Genomic DNA, 20,669 nt, shown 5'->3' on the forward strand with positions numbered 1-20,669 from the left:
TGGTAAAAAACAGAATGAGCTGCTTGTCTGTAATCATTGGATACTTTCAACCAGATAATAGGAAAATGATCCACTCTGTAGAAAGAATTTCCTTAATTGCTCTTAGAATTCAGTAAGAAAATCCACATTATCTTTTTCCCTCTCCACCCTTACTCCATGTAATCCGCCTTTTGGTTCTGAAACATTCGGCTTATTTCAGGCCCTGAAATACGTCACATTCTCTCAGCTGTCTGCATTTGTATGTGCTGTAACTTCTACAGGAAATTGTTACCAACCCCTTTCTCTCAGTTATCTGGTGAATGTTTATTTTTTTTCAAATCGCATTTAAATTGAAATCATCATGGAAATATTCTCTAACTCCTTGGATTAGATTGGACCTTCCTACTACATACTGAGAAAGCAACCTGAAATTTCTAAAACAGCACATATTTAGACTGTGAGCTGTATTATTAGCTGCATGATGGGCCAAGTTATTCTTATTTTCCTTGGTACCCAGTAACTACTGTAGTGCCTGGCACATGACAGGTGCTTAAAATGTATTTTATGAAGAAATAGATGAGTGAATGAATGAATGAATGTATTAAGAGCAATGTTTGAATTCCCGTAGTTATTACTTCTATATCTAATGGTATTAAATCATAAGTGTTGGTTGAACATGCTCACCTATCTTCTGCCTGGAAACCTCGATGCCCAGTTTTATTTGCAACTTTCTCTCCTTGGCTTGCTGTTGGCAGTCTTAGCTCCCCAGCATTCAGCTTCTTTAGTGCTGAGAGGGCCGGACACAGTCCTGGGTCTCAGTGTCCTTTTTGATGCTGGTGTTCATCACAGGTCAGCATTAAAATTTCAGTTTGTTTCTCTCCAGCTTCAGGGTAGCAAACATCATCGCCTTTCTCGGTCACCTGAGCAATTCTGATTGCTGGGCTATGAAGGTTTGTCCTGGGTTAGATATGCCAGGCACCAAATAACAGAGACAAATACTCCCTAAGGATTTCCATTTCTCACAGAAATCAACTCTTGAGAAAAGATGCAATTTCAGTTGACATTTCCCAAGTTGTCTTACCTTTTCCTTTAAATGGGATTCCCTGACAACTCTAAGCTTATCAATTAGTGGTAAAGCTTAGTGCATAGAGACCATAATTACATGGGGATTTTGTTAAAATGCAGATTCTAATTCAGCATGTCTCAGTGGGGTTTTGGATTCTGTATTTCTTACAAATTCCTGGCCAATAACATTGATTTTCCACTCACATTGTGATTAGGGGTTTTAGAGCACAAGGTCACATCCTGACAAGTTTTATCTTGCTGTGACTAGGGCTAGAAATTTTAAAACAATGAATTAAACCATGTATTGCCTTGTATAAAATATGTTTAATTTTACATGTTAAGAGGCAATATAGTTACTTGATTCAAAGGTCAAATCTATACATAATTGTATTTTAGGCACACTAGACTAGTATTTAGGCATAAGATGAGATTCATAATTTGGCCATTTCCCTTACTTTATAATATTGATGAAAATTTAAAGTCAAATAATAAATGTGAAGGCTCTTTGAGAACCCACCAAATGAATGAACAAGTGAAAAACAAGGATATAAAGAAATGCTAAAGAGATATTATATATGATTGTTCTATATTTGGTAAACTGTAGGGAGCACTGTAATTTCTTCTATCACGTTAATAAGACAGAGCAGCATCCAGATACATTCATCTGGCAGCAACGAGTAGGACGTTTTCACTGGGGGAGAGACATAAAGCAATTGAATATTTAAAATAGCATGCAAAGTCACAATTATGAAATGTTAAATGCCCTGAAGTGGTAAGCAACAAAATGAGGGGGGACAAGAGATGTTTTAATGGTGAAATTGACTTGAAAGGGAAACTGTAAATTATGGAGAAAAAGACCATGGAAGTAGTGCTACATAATATGTAGCAGAATTTGTGGCTTTCATGAGCAGTCGACACATGAACAGCCACTCCATGACTTATATAAAGATAAGACAGTCTTGTCTGGGCTGCTTTTATATAAGTAATTGCTGTCAGGTGTAGCAATTTGAGTTTCATAATGAAGAATGTCCTAGTTCTGTTCCATTTTGCTTTTATTGGCACAACTTTGAAGGATGTTAATTATTTTGCTTATGCCAAAAAAGTAAGAATTTCTTGGAAGATACTCAGAGGACAGCAACATGATCATATAAGGAACTGGGAATTTTTGATGTGTAGAAATGACTGCTTTAAGAGTCCCTAAACCTACGGCAGTTACCTAGGGGTCATGCAAGCACTGTGAGTAAAATCACAAGTCCTGGAGCCAAACTTCTTAGGTTTATTTCTGGGTTTGTTTTCAGGCTCAATCAGCTTATTATGTTTGAGACTCTGGGCACAATGCATAAACTCTCTAAGCTTCAATTTCTTCATCTTTAAAATGGCAATAATACTAGTACTTGCCTTGGAGGAATACTGTAAATATTAAGTAAAGTGATATATTTAAAATGCTTGATACAGGGCTTACCATTTGTCAAATCTTAATGTATGTTACTCTTATCATCATGATAGCAGTTCTTGTTGTCCATATGATTATCAAAAATAAAATTAGGGATCCTTTAATCCCCCAGTCTCTCTCTCTCTCTCTCTCTCTCTCTCTCCCTATATATATATATATATATATATATAAAGTGTGATTTTATGCATAATGCTTATCTGACCAATGAAAATTGTGAAAGTTCCAAAGACTCCCAGAGAACTCCTTTCCATATAGTGTCATTGTAATACAGGTTTGAAGGACAAGGGCACCTGAAGGGGAATTTTGGAAATGCATTACGTGGGGGGGGGAGGGGGGTGGGGGGGTGGAAGTATCAAGAATAAACAAACTTCAAGAATTAATCTAACAAATTACATATCTCAGCAGACCAAAGACTAGTTTCTGATATAATGTCATCACAGTGATTCTACGAAGGAGCATGCTCTACTGTCCAGAATTTTCTTCAGGGCATGTTTGACATCCTTATTCCTCAGACAGTAAATAAAGGGGTTCAGCATGGGAACAACAACAGTATAAAACACAGAGAACAATTTCCCTTGGTCCATAGAGCTGACAGATGATGGTTGCAAGTACATGAATGCTGCAGACCCAAAGAAAACAGTGACAGCAGAGATGTGGGAGCTGCATGTGCTATAGGCTTTGGACCTGCCTTCAGTGGAGCGGATGCGGAGGATGCTGGCAATGATGAAGATGTAGGAAACAAGGATGGTTAGGGCAGGAGTCAGAATGTTAAATGCACTCAAGCACAGAACCAGTAATTCATTGACATGGATGCTGGAGCAGGACAACTCCAGGAGTGGGAAGAGATCGCAAAAATAATGGTTAACCACGTTGATCTTGCAGAAAAAGAGTCTCACCGTGAAACCTGTATGAATTGTAGATCCAATGAGGCCTAAAATATAAACTCCCAATGTGAGCCAGAAGCAGATGTAAATAGGACATGATGACATTATAAAGCAATGGATTACAGATGGCAACATAGCGGTCATATGCCATTGCCGCCAACATGTGACACTCTGCAACAGCAAAAACCAGAAAGAAATAAAGCTGAGCCATGCATTCCGGGTAGGAGATGGTGTCCTTCTCTGTCACAAAGTTCACCAGCATTTTGGGAGTAACAACAGAGGAATGGCAGAGATCAATGAAGGACAAGCTGCTGAGGAAATAGTACATGGGGGTGTGCAGGGGAGGACTGAGCCCAATCAGTGTGATCATGCCCAGGTTCCCCACCACTGTGACCACATAGATTCCCAGGAAGAGAAGGAAGAGGGGCAGCTGGAGTTCAGGACATTTCGTCAGCCCAGCGAGGATGAACTCAGTCACTGTGGAATGATTTCCAGGATCCATTATCCTCTTGGCAGATTCTCAAGTTAAAAAAGAGAAAATAAGTGTACCATCTCGTGTGCGTGTGTGTGTGTTTGTGTTCGAGTGTGTGCACAGGTGTATGTATGGGTAAGGGAAGGGAAATTCTCCCTACTCAGAAGTGATTCATAGTGCAGAGTTCTTTTTATCTATTCTGGGAAAACAGGTTATTGAGGTTGACCAGAGAAGGAATCAGAGACTTCAAGGGCATTGTAATTGACATCTCAAAACTTTTTAATAGAAAACATCAATTTAGGAATTTAAAAGTCAGTGAGAAGGAAGGTTCTTCTAAGGATTCTCATCTTTTCCTCTCATATTTAATATGTATATATTCATGTCATGCATATAAAAGCATAATGATTAAATTTTCTTTTAACCATAATAAGAAAGGGTAGTGAATGAGTTCTATAATTAATAAACATAGGATTCACACATCTCTGAAAACTAGTTATATTAGTCCTTACTAAAATCCCAACTCAAAATAGCAGAGTGGCCAGACAGCTGCTAGTACCTTTCCATCCTGAGACTTTGTAGCTTCCATGGTCCCAGCTTCCTTCATACAGAACTTCATTCTGCAAGCCAAGAACATAACTTCTTAACCAATCCCATATTTATAACTCAACAGCTTCACCAACATTGAGAAACTGTCCTCCCTTCTTTCTAATCTGAATAACCCCAGGGAAGTAGTATAATGGCCTAAATTAGGACATGTATTCCTCTCCTGTGCCTGGGGTAGCAATAGCCTATGATTGGTCTACCGTAACTTGACTTCATGGTTGAAAGGGGTAGAGGCCAGAAGACTACTAACTACAGCTCCCAATGTGAGAAGGGGTTGTGTATGACAAACAATAAGCATCTTCAGTGCTGCTTTTTTAAAATCATGTATTTTGCATGTGTTCTACAGAAAATAAAGAAATGGATTAGTGGACCACACTTAAAATACAATTAGCAATTTTAGTCTAAGTTCAATTCTAATCTATGTATTTCCAAAGAAAACAAATAGAATCTATAAATTGGAAATCCATAGTCTTCCTTAGCACCCAAGCATCAGCTGGATTACCATGTGCCATTTGGAATACAATACTCTACATGGAATATAGGGAAATGAAACAGTTTAGGGATTTAGATCTTGCCATAAAAAGTAGATGAAAGAACTGGGTATGTTTAACTAGCAAAGAAAAATCCAAGTAGTACATGATAGCTATTTTTAAATGTTTAAAATGTTGCTATAGTGAAGAGGTTTGGACTCTTTTTACTGGTCTCTAAGAGGCTGAAGAGAGACTACCTGCTGGAAACTATATTTTACTTCACAACAAAGAAGATTCTAATGGTCAGATAAACCCTGAAACGGAATCAACATCTTAATGTGCAGCAAACTGTTCATAACCAGAAATATTCAAGCACAGCCTGAATAACCACAAAGCGGGTATCATTCAAGAGCACAAACACTGGATGAAATATTTGATTAAATCATTTTATTATATCTTCCAATTCCAGTATTTAAAGATTTTATAATTTTAAAGTGTACTGATTATTTCCTTAGACAGTCTTGGGTTCAAATCTCAGCTCAACAACATACCTAGCGCTTGTCGTGGGCAATTTTTCCATTCTCCAAGCATCTAAAAAATGAAACTGCTAATATCTATCTCTTGGGAGTATTATAAAACTAAATGAAATGTTGCTTGCAAGGTGTTTGGCATAGTTCCTGTCTCCTGGTAAGAACTTAATAATGTTAGTATTGTTGTATACTTGAAATCTATTGAGTATCTTTCTAAAATATCTTTCATTTACCCACAATTTTCATTCCCATAATCATGACCATAATTTATTTTCTCAGTATACTTCCCTTGTTTCTTTTCCTACGTGAATATACACAATAATACAGAGATGCGGAAGTATCTCACTGCATGTAACCCCTTAAAAGTCATCAATATTCTCCATGGTTTCCAAATAAATATCAAACCAAATATCTTTCAGTAATTTCTCTTATCTGACAATATATTACCTTTATCACTTTTTTGATGCCCCCCAAAGTATCATGTGCATTGACTATTCCACAAATCTCAGTCTTGATCCATCATGTTCTCTCATTGTTCATTTTCTTCAACCTTTCTACCCTATGAATCCTATTTAACTGTTAAGGCAAAACTGAAAATCTCATGTTCTATGGATCCATGAATTTGTTTCTTATATTTACATTTATAATTTAATTTTGTAACTGATTATTGAGTTATTTATTGATTTTTCTTCTGAAATAGTCTGTAAATTCAATAGTGTCTCCCTCAGTGCCTTGCATATAGCAAGCCTCAGTAAATGTGTCCAATAATATTTTTGAAAAAAATTTAGAGGTATTTTAGCATAGACTCAATATAAGTGAACAAAGACATCTCTATGCCTGAGTTGCAATGAGCAAACAAAGAAGCGTTTACCATAATTTTATAATGCAGATGACAGGGAGATGATAAGAGAACATGTTCTCACTGGAGAGGGTGAACGTTGCAGGACAGGTAGCCATATATATATATATACATATATATATATATATATATATATATATATGTATGTATATATATATCAATGTGCATTTCCATGTGCTCTGGGAGGCAGGCTAGCACGGAGGCCTCTAAGAATTTATGAGTTAAAATTTGGGATTGAGACATACCCCTCCTTCTTCCTAGAGAGCTCAGTTCTGTGCCTTTTTCTCCTTCATTGCTCTGGAGTGGAAAATGATTCTGAAGATGTTAGTGGATAATTGAGTAATAACCATGTAATACTCCTTCATGCCAAAAGAGTAAGTACCTAAAAGTCTCCTTTGACATTTATTCTGAGTCACTGGTCCTGATCTCTGAGGACTTGGATGCCAACATCACCTGGCCCTCTGCAAAGATTGCCTGATATGACATCAATATTTTATACTCTACGTACAAATACTAAGGGCCTCATTAGAAAGAATCATAATGGCTTTCCACTATGAGTTAATACCTGTGGGATAAGATACAATTAGGATGTCCCTTTACCCCCATTGGCTCCCAAGTGTTTGATAGTTTTACATAGGTATGTTTTATTGCTCTTGTTAGATTAGTGGTTGGAAACAAGGATGTGACATATTATTAGCATTCCAGTGGGTTTAATGCTAGGTCATTTAAAAATTCAAATGTTCAGGGAATATTGAAGATACAGAATAAAAGTATTTTATAAGTACTAAAGGTATTTTATAAAGTCATTTCCAACAGGGGAAAAAAATGAAAACCAAGGAAAACAACCTACTATGTCAGATTTGAATGTTTGATTGTAATTGATCTCTACTAACTGTATTTAACTAATATTATGTGCTCATGGTATTGCTTAGAAAATTTTAATTTGGGGACTAAATAAAATTACCTGACAGATATTCCCAAAAGTGGTTCCTGACAAACCTAACAAGAAGAGATGATGATTTTTTTTAATTCTAAAAACAAAGAATTGTTGAGGAACAATGGAAACATATGCATTATACACATTATTTTATTTATTGATGTGATGGCTAAATTTATTTGTCAACTTGGCTAGGCTATGGTGCCCAATTGTTTGGTCAAACTGAAGTTTTGATAGTGCTGTGAAGGAATTTTGTAGCTATGATTGACGTCTATAATCAGTTGACTTTAAGTAAAGGAAATTACCCTCAGTTATGTGGGTAGGCCTCATCCAGTCAATTGAAGGCATAAAAGCAAAATCTGAAGTTTCCTAGAGAAAAAGAAATTCTGCTTGCAGATCTGCCATATGAATTTCAACTTGTCAAATGAATCTCTTCACATATATATGTGAGTATGTGTGTAACTCTCAGCGAAACTTACTCCCAACTAACACAGAAAGTAAAAGCTGATTCTGTCTAAAGTCCATCGCTGTGAAATAAAACTAGTGGTCCATAAAAACACTAATTGTACATGAGAAACTGTTTTTTTTCTTTTTAATATTAAAATATACTCTATCAGAGGGAATGAAAGCAAACTCAATATGTGAACATTATCCAAATTCATCAGTGGCTGGTGTTAAAATAAATATACTGTATCATGCTCTTTCCTTTTACATGCATACTCCTGTAATGGTACTTGATAAGTCCTATGCACCTTGTACTATTTTTCTTACATGTAATAGAGATTCTCTAGCTCTCTTTTTGTTTTAGAGTTTTACTTCCATTTTGGAATCTAATATCTCTCTTTACTATTTTAATAGCATATCTTCCACAAGTACTCAGAATCACTAAAAATGGTTCAGATGCTTTTATCCTTCTTAGAAAAATTAAGTTTCAATATGTAAATAAGTGCTAAGAAATACATATAATTTTTTAAAAATAGTTATTCCTCCTATCCCTCATCAGTATTACATGAAGGTGCTGATGCTACTAGTTCAATAAATGGAGAAATAAAATAAAAATCACACACATATAACCCTTGTAAAACATATTCAAGCAATACAGATTCATATTGGTATGTAATGTATGCACATATGCACATGTGCTACACATAAAATATACCAATATATGGATCACATATACATATACACATGTATGGATAGTCAAAACCACACCATTCTATATTGAAACTGAAATATCTGGTCTTCAACTCAGAGGAACTCTTCTACAGAGAGATGGGGAAATGTATAAAAGCATTGCTACCACCAACAAAAGAAGATGTATGAGCTCAGAGACTGAAAGGTGGAAGCACGGGGAGCTGTTGCCACCAAGAGCTGCTAAGACTAATGAATGAGAACTATTACTTCCCAGGAAAAATGGCAAGAGTTTTCTCTTCTCAAGAGCACAGATGGAAGCTTAATTAGGACAGAAAGAAATTTCTGGCTTAGAAGTCACCTTCCCAAACTATTATCCAAGTTTGAGTCACCCTTTCTATTTATACTACCCCTCTACTAGGTAGAGAAGGAGATTCACACATTCTTGGTTGAAGTTCCAGGCAACTATATAGTATTTGCCAAAAATTTCCAAAATGGATTGTGAGTCTTTGGGAAAGAGGGTTACCCTTATTGATCAGAAAACAGTATTCCAGCTTTAACTTGTCCATGTGAATAAATGATCCATATAATTTCAAATCATAGTCAAGGAAGATCACTTCTAAATCTGGGTAGAAAAGTAAGAGAACTTTCACAGAAAATAATTAATGAGGGTGGTATTCTCAGGTAAATGGAGGTTCTTTCTTATGGATGAAAGAATGTTTCATAAAGAAATGTCAAAATACACAAGGATGTATTCTTCCTTGGTGATCATTATCAATCTTTTCCACATAGTGTTATCTCCTTGAGGGTAGAGGATATGTCTTATCACCCATCATATCCCTCCAGATTGCTTAAAACAATTCTATGCAATTAGTAAGCATTAGGGATTGAATTTTATAGAGTTCAAATGGCTAAAAGTTATTTATTTTAGAGATCACTTTCTCAGAAGTATTGTACAACAGGCCAGGTACAAAGTATTCAGAAGATCAAGGGATAATGACCAGGTAGATCCACTACATAAATTATGATAGATAAGTCTTGCCTAACAAAGTACCATATTCTATTCATCTGGAATATAATCACCCACCCAAAAGCCTTTGAAGATTTTAAAAACATGATTTGAGTAATATGAATTATTCTAAGTGGACACAAGGGCATCCCAAAAATGATCTGGCCTTCCATGTGAGTGACACTATGAATCCAGTCCTAATTTGGCAACTTTCTTCCAAATAATTAAGTGCTGATAATATTCTCATTACATGTTTACATACATTTCTGTCTCTGAACTGTTTGCTTATTGAACTTTATCAAGGATTGTAACATTTGCTAAAATGAAATGTTCTCTTTCATAGGAACGTTCGGCTTTCAAATATCTTATTTAGTGCAACTTTGACATCCTTATTCCTCAGACTATAGATCAGGGGGTTCAGCATTGGCACAGTAATGGTTTAAAATATAGATGACACTTTCCCTTGGTCCATGGAGCTGACAGTTGATGGCTGTAGGTACATGAATGTAGCAGAACCAAAGAAAACAATGACAGCTGAGATGTGGGAACTGCATGTGCTGAAGGCTTTAGACCTGCCCTCACTGGAGCAGATTCGCAGGATACTGGCAATGATAAAGACATAGGAGCCAAGGATGGCAAAGGTTGGGAAACAGATATTAAATGCACTAAAGCACAAAACTATCACCTCATTGATGTAAGTGCTAGAGCAGGAGAGCCCCAGTAGTGGAAAAAGATCACAGAAGTAATGGTTTATTGTATCAGCCTTACAGAAAATCACTCTTAGCATGCAGCCTGTGTGACCTGTGGCACCAATCATTCCTGTCATATACACCCCAAGTACCATCCAGGAGCAGACTGAATTGGACATGGTGACATTATAAAGCAATGGATTACAGATGGCAGCATAGCGGTCATATGCCATTACAACCAACATATGACATTCTGCAATTACAAAAACAAGGAAGAAATAGAGTTGAGTCATGCATGCTGCATAGGAGATAATACTCCTCTCTGACACAAAGTGCACCAGAAGTTTGGGAGTAACAACAGAGGAATGGCAGAGATCAATGAAGGACAAGCTGCTGAGGAAATAGTACATAGGAGTGTGCAAGGGAGGACTGAGCCCAATCAGTGTGATCATGCCCAGGTTCCCCACCACTGTGACCACATAGATTCCCAGGAAGAGGAGGAAGAGGGGCAGCTGGAGTTCAGGGCATTTTGTCAGCCCAGCGAGGATGAACGCAGTCACTGTGGAATGATTTCCAGGGTCCATTATCCTCTCTTCAGGTTCTAAGGGTAAAAAAAGAGAAAATAAGTGCACTGATATGTGTACATGTGTCTGTGTTTGTGTTCAAGTGTGTGCACAGGTGTATGTATGTGTGTAGAGGGGAAAGGAAATTCTGTGGAGAACATGATTTTCTCCTTCCTCAGAAGAGATTGGTAGTGCAGAGTTTTCCATCTACTCTGGGAAAACCAGTTATTGTGGTTGACCAGAGTAGGAATCAGAGACCTCAAGGGCATTATAATTGACATATCATAACTTTTTCTTTCTTTTAACTGTAGTCTCTAGTTGGCATTGATTGTATTTTCTCCCCAATACCACCATATTTTTAACAACTTGTAAGGTTGACTTTCATTTGTTCTCCCTCATGTAAAAACATATTTGTACATTTTATCACAATTGTTGAGCATGCTAGGATTCACTAAGGTATACAATCCCAGTCTTTTTCTTTCGTCTTTCCTTCTAGTGTCCCACATTCTCCTAACCTTCCTCTTTCAACCATACTCACAGTCATCTTTGTTCAGTGTACTTACCTTGCTGTGCTACCATCACCCAAAATTTGTTCCAAACCTCTCACTCCTGTCTTTTGCTTTCTGTCTGCAGTGCTTCCTTTAGTGTTTCCTGTAGAACAGGTTTCTTGTTCAAAAACTCAGTCATTGTCTGTTTGTCAGAGAATATTTTAAGCTTTCCCTCATATCTGAAGGATAGTTTTGCTGGATATAGGATTCTTAGTTGGTGATTTTTTGCTTTCAGTATCTTAAATATATCATATCACTTCCTTCTTGCCTCCATGGTTTCTACTGAGAAATCCACACATAGTCTTATAAAGCTTCTTTTGTATTCATGGATCACTTTTCTCTTGCTGCTTTCAAGATTCTCTCTTTGTCTTTGATGTTTGATAATCTGATTATTAAGTGTCTTGGCGTAGGCCTATTCAGATCTATTCTGTTTGGGTTATGCTGCACTTCTTGGATCTGTAATTTCCTGTCTTTCATAAGACATGGGAAATTTTCATTGATTATTTCCTCTATTTTTCTTCTGCCCCTGTTCCCTTCTCTTCTCCTTCTGGGACACATGTGACATGTACATTCGTGAGTTTCAGGTTGTCATTAAATTCCCTGAGACATTGCTCATATTTTTCCATTCTTTTCCCTATCTGTTCTTTTGTATGTAGGCCTTCAGGTGTCTTGTTCTGCAGTTCCTGAGTGTTTTCTTTTGCCTCTTTAGATCTGCTGTTGTATGTCTCCTTTGTGTTTTTCATCTCTTGTGTTGTGCCTTTCATTTCCATAGATTCTGCTAGTTGTTTTTTCCAAACTTTAAATTTCTACCTTATGTTCGCCCAGTATTTACATTATATCCTCCATCTCTTTTGCTATATCTTCCCTAAACTTGTTGAATTGATTTAGCATTAGTTGTTTCAATTCCTGTGTGTCAGGTGAAGTGTAAGTTTGTTCCTTTGACTGGGCCATCTATTCATTTTTCTTAGTGTAGGTTGTAGTTTTCTGTTGTCTAGGCATCTGGTTTCCTTGGTTACCCAATCAGGTTTTTCCAGACCAGAAGGGGCTCAGGTCTCAGAAGGAGGCAATATTCTATCAGGTTTCCCTGATAGACACACCCTGTGAGGCCTCTAGCCACTGTGCTTTTCCTAACCTGCCCAGCAGGTGGGCACCTATCAGCTTGTCGCTCCTGAATAGTGTAATGAAGTGTGGTCCCCTTAATTTCTGTTTTGGCTGTTCTCCCCCAGGCTCTGGGGTCTGTTTCTAAATGGAAGGCCAGTAGTAGAGCTGGGCACCACCTCCTTCTGCTTATGGGAGATACACCCCCTAGGGTGTCATCTGCATTTAAATAGGTTCTTTGTCTCTCTGACTCTGCTATCTCCACCCTTGTCTGGGTCAGAGTGCTATGAACTGAAAATGTCTGAGGCTTTCTCCTCTCAGCCACTCAACTTGACAGAGAGAAAAACCAACAGAAAGCCCCCTTTCCATGGACCCATGATTTCACTCTTCAGCCAGTGGTAACACCTGGTCTTCTGGGCTCCCCATCCCAGGACAGATGAGTCTTCTGGTTCTTTAAGGTCACGAAAAGCCTCTGTCTGCTTGTTAGGGGTTTATAGCTTGTATTCAGCATTCCAAACTTGTTAATTAAAACCCCAGTTGGAGCTCAGCTGAGCTATATTCACTTGCTCGTAGGAGTGCCCTGCTGCCCTCTACCACAGCGAGGTTTTGCAGCTCAGCCTCCCATGGGTGAAAGGGCTCTCAGCATGGGTCTGCAGATTTTAGTAAAGATTCTGTGCTGCGATCTCAGGCATTCCTCCCAATCCAGGTTGGTGTACAATGTGTGGACAATCATAGTTGTCTCCCAGCAGCTATTCCAATTATTTACTAGTTGTTCCTGGTTGTTTATTAGTTGTTCCAGGGAACTGACTAAATTTCACTCCTCTCTATGCCACCTTCTTGCCTCTCCTCTCCCACATCTTACAACTTACAACTAAAAAACACCAAATTAGGAATTTAAAAGACAAATGAAGGAGGTTGTTTTCAGGGTTCTTGTTTTTTCCTCTCATATTTAACATGTATATATTAATGTCATGGATACTAAAAGGCATAATGATTAAATTTTCTTTTAACCATAATAAGAAAGAGTAGTGAATGAGTTCTATAGTTAATAAACATAGGATTCATACATCTCTGAAAACTGGTTATATTAGTCTGAGCTATTTTCCTTACTAAAATCCCACCTCAAAATAGCGATGTCGCTGGGCAGCTGCTTAGGACCTTTCCATGACACTGTGTACCTCCATGGTCCCAGCTTCCTTCACAAGAACTTCACTCTACAAGCCAAGAACATAACTTCTTAACCAATCCCACATTTATAGTCAACAACTTCACTAACAGTGAGAAACTGTCTTCCCTTGTTGTTAATTTGAATAATCCCAAGGAAAAAATGTCATAGCCTAAATTTAGGACATGTATTCCTCTCCTGTGCCTGGGGTAGCAATAGCCTATGATTGGCTGAAAGGGGTAGAGGCCAGAAGCCTGCCACAGTTCCCAAAATGAGAAGGAATTTGCATGACAAACATTAAGCATCTTCCATGTGCCTTACTTTTATTCATGTAATTTACGTGTGTTCTACAGAAGTTAAAGAAATGGATTAGTAGACCACATTTAAAATGCAATTCATGAATTTAGTCTAAGTTCAATACTAGTCTATTTATTTCCAAAGAAAACAAATGGAATCTACAAAACAGAAAACCATGGTCTTCCTTAACACTCAAGAATCAGCTGGATTATCATGGAATCAACTGTCTTAATGTTCAGGAAATGACTAGTAACCAGAAATATTCAAGCACAGCCTGAATAATCACATAGCAGATATTATTCAGGGACACAAATGCTGGATGGGATATTTGCTTCAATCACCTTTATTATATCATCCAATTCCAATATTTAAAGATTTTATAATTTTAATGTGCACTGATGTTACCTTAGGCAGTCCTTGGCTCCAATCTCAGCCCACCACACACCTAGTGTTTGATTTGGGCAATTTTTCCACTCTCCAAGCATCTAAAAAATGAAACTGCTGATATTTGTCTCTTGGGGAGTGTTGTGAAACTAAATAAAATGTTGCTTGCAAGTTGATTAATATAGTTCCTGGCTCTTGGTGAGAACTTAATAAATTTAGTATTGCATTATACTTGTAATCTATTGAGTTTTGTCTAAAATATCTTTCATTTAATCACAAATCTCATTCCCCTAATCATGACCATAATTTATTTTCTCAGTATATTGAACCTTTTCCTTTTTTTCTACATTAATATGCACAATAATACAGAGATGCAGAATTATTTCACTGCATATTAACCTCTTAAAAGTCATCATTATTCTCCATGGTCTTCAAATAAATTTCAACCAACCATCATATCGTCCTAAGATTTGTCTCAACTGACAATACATTACCTTTAACATTTCTTTATTTTTCCTGTCCCCAAAGGTATCACATATGTTGGCTATTCCACAAATGGATATTTGAAATGCTCTGACTCTTGAACCCACATTGTTCCCCCATTGATAATTTTCTTCTAAACTTTCTACCCTATGAATTCCTATGTCATAGTTAAGGCATAACTGAAAACCTCGTGTTCCATGGATCCATGAATTTGTTTCTTATATTTGCATTCATGATTTAATTCTGTAACTGATTAATTATTGAGTTATTTATTGATTTTTCTTCTGCACTAGCCTGTTCACTTAATGTAGTGTGTACCACAGTGCCTTGCATATAGTAATCCTCAATATGTATGTGTCCAATGACATTTTTGAAAGAAATTTAGAGATAAGTTAGCATAGACTCAGTGTAAGTGAACAAAGATATCTCTGTGCCTGAGCTGCAATGAGAAAATGAAGTGTTTGCTATAATTTTATAATGTATAGGACAAGGCAATGATAAGAGAACCTGTGCCCTTTAGGGAAGGTGAATTTACAGGCCAGGTGTGGGGAGATATATATATATATCAATGTGCATTTCCATGTGCTCTGGGAAGTAGGCTAACTTAGGGGAATCTAAGAGTTTATGAGTCAAAAATTGGAATTCGACATACCTCTCCTTCCTAGAGAGCTCAGCACTGTTCATTTTTCTCTTCCATTGCTCTGGAGGGGAAAATGATGCTGAAGATGCTGGTGGATAAATGAGTAATAACTAATCTTGTAATACTCTTTGTGCTAAGGGCGTAAGTGCCTGAATTGTCTTTGCAAATTATTCTGAGTCACTGGTCCTGATGTCTGAGGATGTGCATGCCAAGGTCATCTGGCTCTCTGCAAAGATTGCTTGATATGACATCAATATTTTATACTCTAGGTACAAATACTAAGGGCCTTATTAGAAATAAACAAACCATCATAATGGCTTCCCAGTAGGATCTTATCCCATAGGTAGTAAATAACCCTTGGGAAAAGATACATTTAGGGTGTCCTTTTTCCTCCATTAGCTCCCAAGTGTTTAATAGTTTCACATAGGCATGATTTATTGCTCTTGTAAGATTAGTGGTTGAAAACAAGGATGTGACATATTATTAGCATTCCAGTGGGTTTAATGCTAGGTCATTTAAAGATTTAAACATTCAGGAAATTTTGAAGACATAGATTAAAAGCATTTTATAAAGTCATTTCCAACATGGGAAAAATTGAAAACCAGGGAAAACAACCTACTATGTAATATTTGAAAGTTTTATTCAATTGATCTCTACCAACTGTATCTATCTGCAATGATATACTCATAGTATTGTGTAAAAATTTTAATTCAGAGACAAATAAAATTACCTGACAGATGTACCCAAATGGAGATTCTAACATGTCTAACAAGGAGAGTTGATGATGTTTTTATTCTAAAATCAAAAAGAAAAGGAATTGTTGACTAAGATTGGAAACACATGATGCATTATATAGATTATTTTATTTCTGTATGTGATGGTTAAATTTATTTACCAGCTTTGGGAGGCTATGGTTCCCAGCTATTTGGTCAAACAGTAGTCTTGATAGTGCTGGGAAGGGATTTTGTAGATATGATAAGCAGCTATAATCAGTTGATTTGAAGTAAAGAGGGCCTCATCTAGTCAGTTGAAGGCCATAAAAGCCAAAGCTGAGGTTTCCTAGAGAAGAAGAAATTCTGCCTGCTGATCTGCCATATGAAATTTCAACTTGTCAGATGAATCTCCTAACATATATACATGTGTGTGTGTGTTTGTGTGTGTGTGTGTAAGAGAGAGAGAGAGACTCTCAGCCAAACCTACTCCTAACTGACATAGAAAGTAAAAGCTTATTCTGTCAAAAGTCCATTGCTGTCACTTACTAGTGGTCTACAAAAACAGTAATTGCATGTGAGGAACTGGTTTTTTTCTTTTGAATATTAAAATGTACTCTATCAGAGGGAATGAAAGGCAAACTCAATATGTGAACATTATCCAAATACATCTTAGTGGCTAGTGTTAGAATAAATATGCTGTTTCATTCTCTTTTCTGTTAAATGTATCCTCCAATAATGGTACTTGATAAGTCCTATGCACCTTGTACATTTTTTTTCTTGCATGTAATAGCTCTCTTCTTCCAAGATTCTCTAGTTCTCTCTTTTATTCTACAATTTTGTTTCCATTTTGGAATCTATCTAATATCTCTCTTTATTTTAATAGCATAGCTTCCACAAGTACTCAGAATCACTAAGGATGATTCAGACGCTTTTATCCTTCTTAACATATTTTAGAAGTTTTCATACATAAATAAATGCTAAGAAACACATACAATTTTTAAAAAGTTTTTCCTACCTGTCATTCATATGTATGAAAAAAGTTACTGAATGCTGTTTGTTCAATATGTGCAGTAATGAAATAAAAATCACACACATGTAACCTTTGTAAAACATATTTAAGCAACACAAATGCATATTGGTATATAATGTATGCACATAAGCACATGTGCTGCACATAAACTATACCCATATATGAATCACATACACATATACACATATATATGGATAGACAAAGCACATGCAAGTATAGTTACTTTTGGTAGGATTAAAAAAATGGGGTATGGAGATAAGGACTGATTAGTACATAGAAACCCAAGAAGGAAGTTTCTTCCTGTTTTCAAGGAGGAGAATACCGTCTTCTTTCTCCTCACAACTTTGGGTTTTATGGGGAAAGTTAAAGGTTGATATCTCAAGGGGTGTGAATATCTCATGTTGGATGGAAAGCTGATGACAAAGCCAGCATGGTTTCAGATATGTGAGACCAGTCAGATGATTTTAAATACACACTTGAATCATATGTAAATGCTCATGCTGGATCAAAGAGGGTTCAGGATCCCTGCTCTCTGGGCACAGCATAAAGGTAATGAATAGACAAAGGTGTGATGTTATTTGAAGATGCCCATGTTTGTCTCCTTAATGCAACTTCCTTGGAGACTTTGATTTTCAGGGTATCAGAAAGAACACAATCATGGGCTGTCATCTAGAAGACATTGTAATACTGAAACTGAAAAATCTGATCTTCATCTCGGAGGTGCTCTTCTAGGGAGAGATGGGGAAAAATATCCAAGCACTGCTACCACCAATGAAAGAACATGTATGATCTTAGAGGCTGACAGGGGGAAACACTGGGAGCTGTTGCCACCAAGAGCTGCTGAGACTTACTGGTAAGAACTATTACTTCCCAGGAAAAATAGCAAATTTTCTGGTCCCTCTTCTCAAGAGCACAGATGAGAGCTTAGTTAGGAGAGGAGCAGAGAAGGGAGTTTCTGGCTTGGATGTCACCTTCTCAAACTATTATCCAAATTCGAGTCACCCTTTCTATTTACAAGACCCCTCTACTATGTAGGAAAGGAGATTCACACCTTCTTGGTTGAAGTTTCAGTCAATTTTATACTGTTTGCCAAATATTTCTGCTTATTGTTTTTCCAAAATGGATAGTGAGTCTTTGGTAAGAGGGTGTGCTGGTTAGGTTCATGTGTCAGCTGGGCCAGGTGATGGCGTCCAGGTGTCTGATGATGCAAGCACTGGCCTAACCATTGCTACAAGGACATTTGTGGCTGGTTAATAAACCAGAAAGCTGTTTTATTATATCATCAGTCAGTTGACTGCCACCTGTGACTGATTACATCAATGGAGGGCATGTCTTCCTCAATGAGAGAATTCAATCAGCTGGATTTAATCCAATCTTTGAAGGGAGAGAGAGAACCTTCACTTCTTCAGCTAGCCAGTGAAGCATTTCCTGAGGAGTTCATCAAACACCTTCATTGGAGTTGCTAGTTCACTGCCTCCCCTAGAGAATTTGGATTTGTGCATCCTGTCCTATGGAAGTTGGACTCATGCATCCCCACAGTTGCATGAGAAACTTTTGTAAAATCTTATATTTACAGATACCTCTTGTTGATTCTGTTTCCCTAGAGAACTCTAACTAATACAGAGGGTTAGTTGTTATTGATCAGAAAACAGTTTTCCAACTTTAACTTGTCCATGTGCATAAATGATCCATATGGTTTCAATGCATAGTCAAGGAAGGTCACTTCTAAATCTGAGATTCTATAATGTGGGTAGAAAAGTAAGAGATCCTTATGGAAAGGGAGTAAGGAGGGTGGTATTCTCAGGAAAATGGAGGTTTGTCCCTATGAATGAAAGAATGTTACATAAAACTTATCAAAATACAGATGATGTATTCATTCTTGATTGTCATTATCAATCATTTCCACCATATTGTTATCTCTTTGTGGGTAAAAGCTATGTCTTATCAAACTCATCATATCCCTCCATATTCCTCAACACAATTCTATGCAATTAGTGAGCATTAGAGATTGAATTTTGTAGATTTCAAAGGTTAAAATTATTTATTTTAGAGATCACTTTCTCAGAAGTATTGTAAACAAGGCCAGGTACACAGAGTATTCAGAAGATCAAGGGATAATGACCAGATAGATCCACTACATAAATTATGATAGATAAGTCTCGCCGAACAAAGTGCCATGTTCTATTCATATAAAGTATAATCACCCACACAAATGACTTTGAAGATTTTAAAACAATGATTTGTTCTAATATGGGTTACACTGAATGGACACTAGGGCATCCCAGAAATGATCCGGCCTTCCATGTGAGTGACCCCATGAATCCAGTCATAACTTGGCAGCTTTCTTCCAAATAATCCAGTGCTGGCAATAATCTCATTACTTCTTTACATACATTGCTGTCTCTGGGTTGTTTCCTTATTGAAGTTCTCAAGGAATTAAAACTTTTTGCTAAAACAAAATGCAATTCCTTTTTTCAAGCATCTTATTTAGTGCAACTTTGACATCCTTATTCCTCAGACTGTAGATCAGGGGGTTCAGCATTGGCACAATAATGGTATAAAACACAGAAGACACTTTCCCTTGGTCCATGAATCTCAGAGATGATTGTTGTAGGTACATAAACATTACAGAACTAAAGAAAACAGTGACAGCTGAGATGTGGGATCTGCACATGCTGAAGGCTTTAGATCTGTCCTCAGTGGAGTGGATTTGCAGGATACTGGCAATGATAAAAACATAGGAACCAAGGATGGCAAGAGTTGGGACAAAGATATTAAATGCACTGAAGCACAAAACTATCACTTCATTGATGTAAGTGCTGGAGCAGGAGAGCTCTAATAGTGGGAAAAGATCACAGAAGTAATGGTTTATTGTATCAGCCTTACAGAAAATCACTCTTAGCATGCAGCCTGTGTGACCTGTGGCACCAATCATTCCCATCATATACACCCCAAGTACCATCCAGGAGCAGGCTGAATAGAACATGGTGACATTATAAAGCAATGGATTACAGATGGCAGCATAGCGGTCATATGCCATTGCAGCCAACATATGACATTCTGAAATAATAAAAAGAAGGAAGAAATAGAGCTGAGTCATACATTCCAGTTAGGGGATGGTGTTCTTCTCTGTCATTTTGGGGGTAATGACAGTGGAATGACAGAGATCAATGAAGGACAAGCTGCTGAGGCATGGGGGTGTGCAGGAGAGAACTGAGCCCAATCAGTGTGATCATGCCCAGGTTCCCCACCACTGTGACCACATAGATTCCCAGGAAGAGGAGGAAGAGGGGCAGCTGGAGTTTAGGATGTTTCGTCAGCCCAGCAAGTATGAACACAGTCACTGGGGAATGATTTCCTGCTGCCATTTTCCTCAGGAAATTTTATGTAGGAAGAGAAGAAAAATTAAGGTAGATTTTCATTGTCCAACCACTCAAGGACATGTGAAATAATACACAAGTCTCATCAACTTAATATCTCCAATTCTCTTTGCCTGTCAAAGGCCCTGGGATCACAATAATCTGGGGCATGTAAATAAATATAGCATTGAATCATCCCTGTTTTGTTCTATGCTATAAGAGTAGGACTAAGAACTGCCTAGTCCCTGAATACCCACAGCTGGTCTGATAACTTTGATTCATTGTTCTCAGCACTATCCATACTTAAT

General features: G+C 37.3%; 2 protein-coding genes and 1 pseudogene across 2 annotated transcripts; all 3 read right to left on the reverse strand.

The window, feature by feature from the left end:
* Positions 1–2,931: 2,931 nt before the first annotated feature.
* On the reverse strand, positions 2,932–3,883 carry LOC119537358. The gene is given in 2 exon segments (XM_037839846.1): positions 2,932–3,471; positions 3,473–3,883. Coding segments are annotated over 2 exon segments (951 nt in total).
* Positions 3,884–9,831: 5,948 nt separating this feature from the next.
* LOC119536182 (putative olfactory receptor 8G2) lies at positions 9,832–10,665 on the reverse strand. The gene has a single exon (XM_037838882.1). It carries the CDS (start codon positions 10,663–10,665, stop codon positions 9,832–9,834), a length of 834 nt encoding a protein of 277 aa, XP_037694810.1.
* An 8,786-nt stretch (positions 10,666–19,451) lies between these two features.
* Positions 19,452–20,373, reverse strand: LOC119537359 (annotated as a pseudogene).
* Positions 20,374–20,669: the final 296 nt, after the last annotated feature.

This window comes from Choloepus didactylus, chromosome 6 (genome assembly GCF_015220235.1).
Source record: "Choloepus didactylus isolate mChoDid1 chromosome 6, mChoDid1.pri, whole genome shotgun sequence".
In the NCBI taxonomy this organism is placed as follows: Eukaryota; Metazoa; Chordata; class Mammalia; order Pilosa; family Megalonychidae; genus Choloepus; species Choloepus didactylus.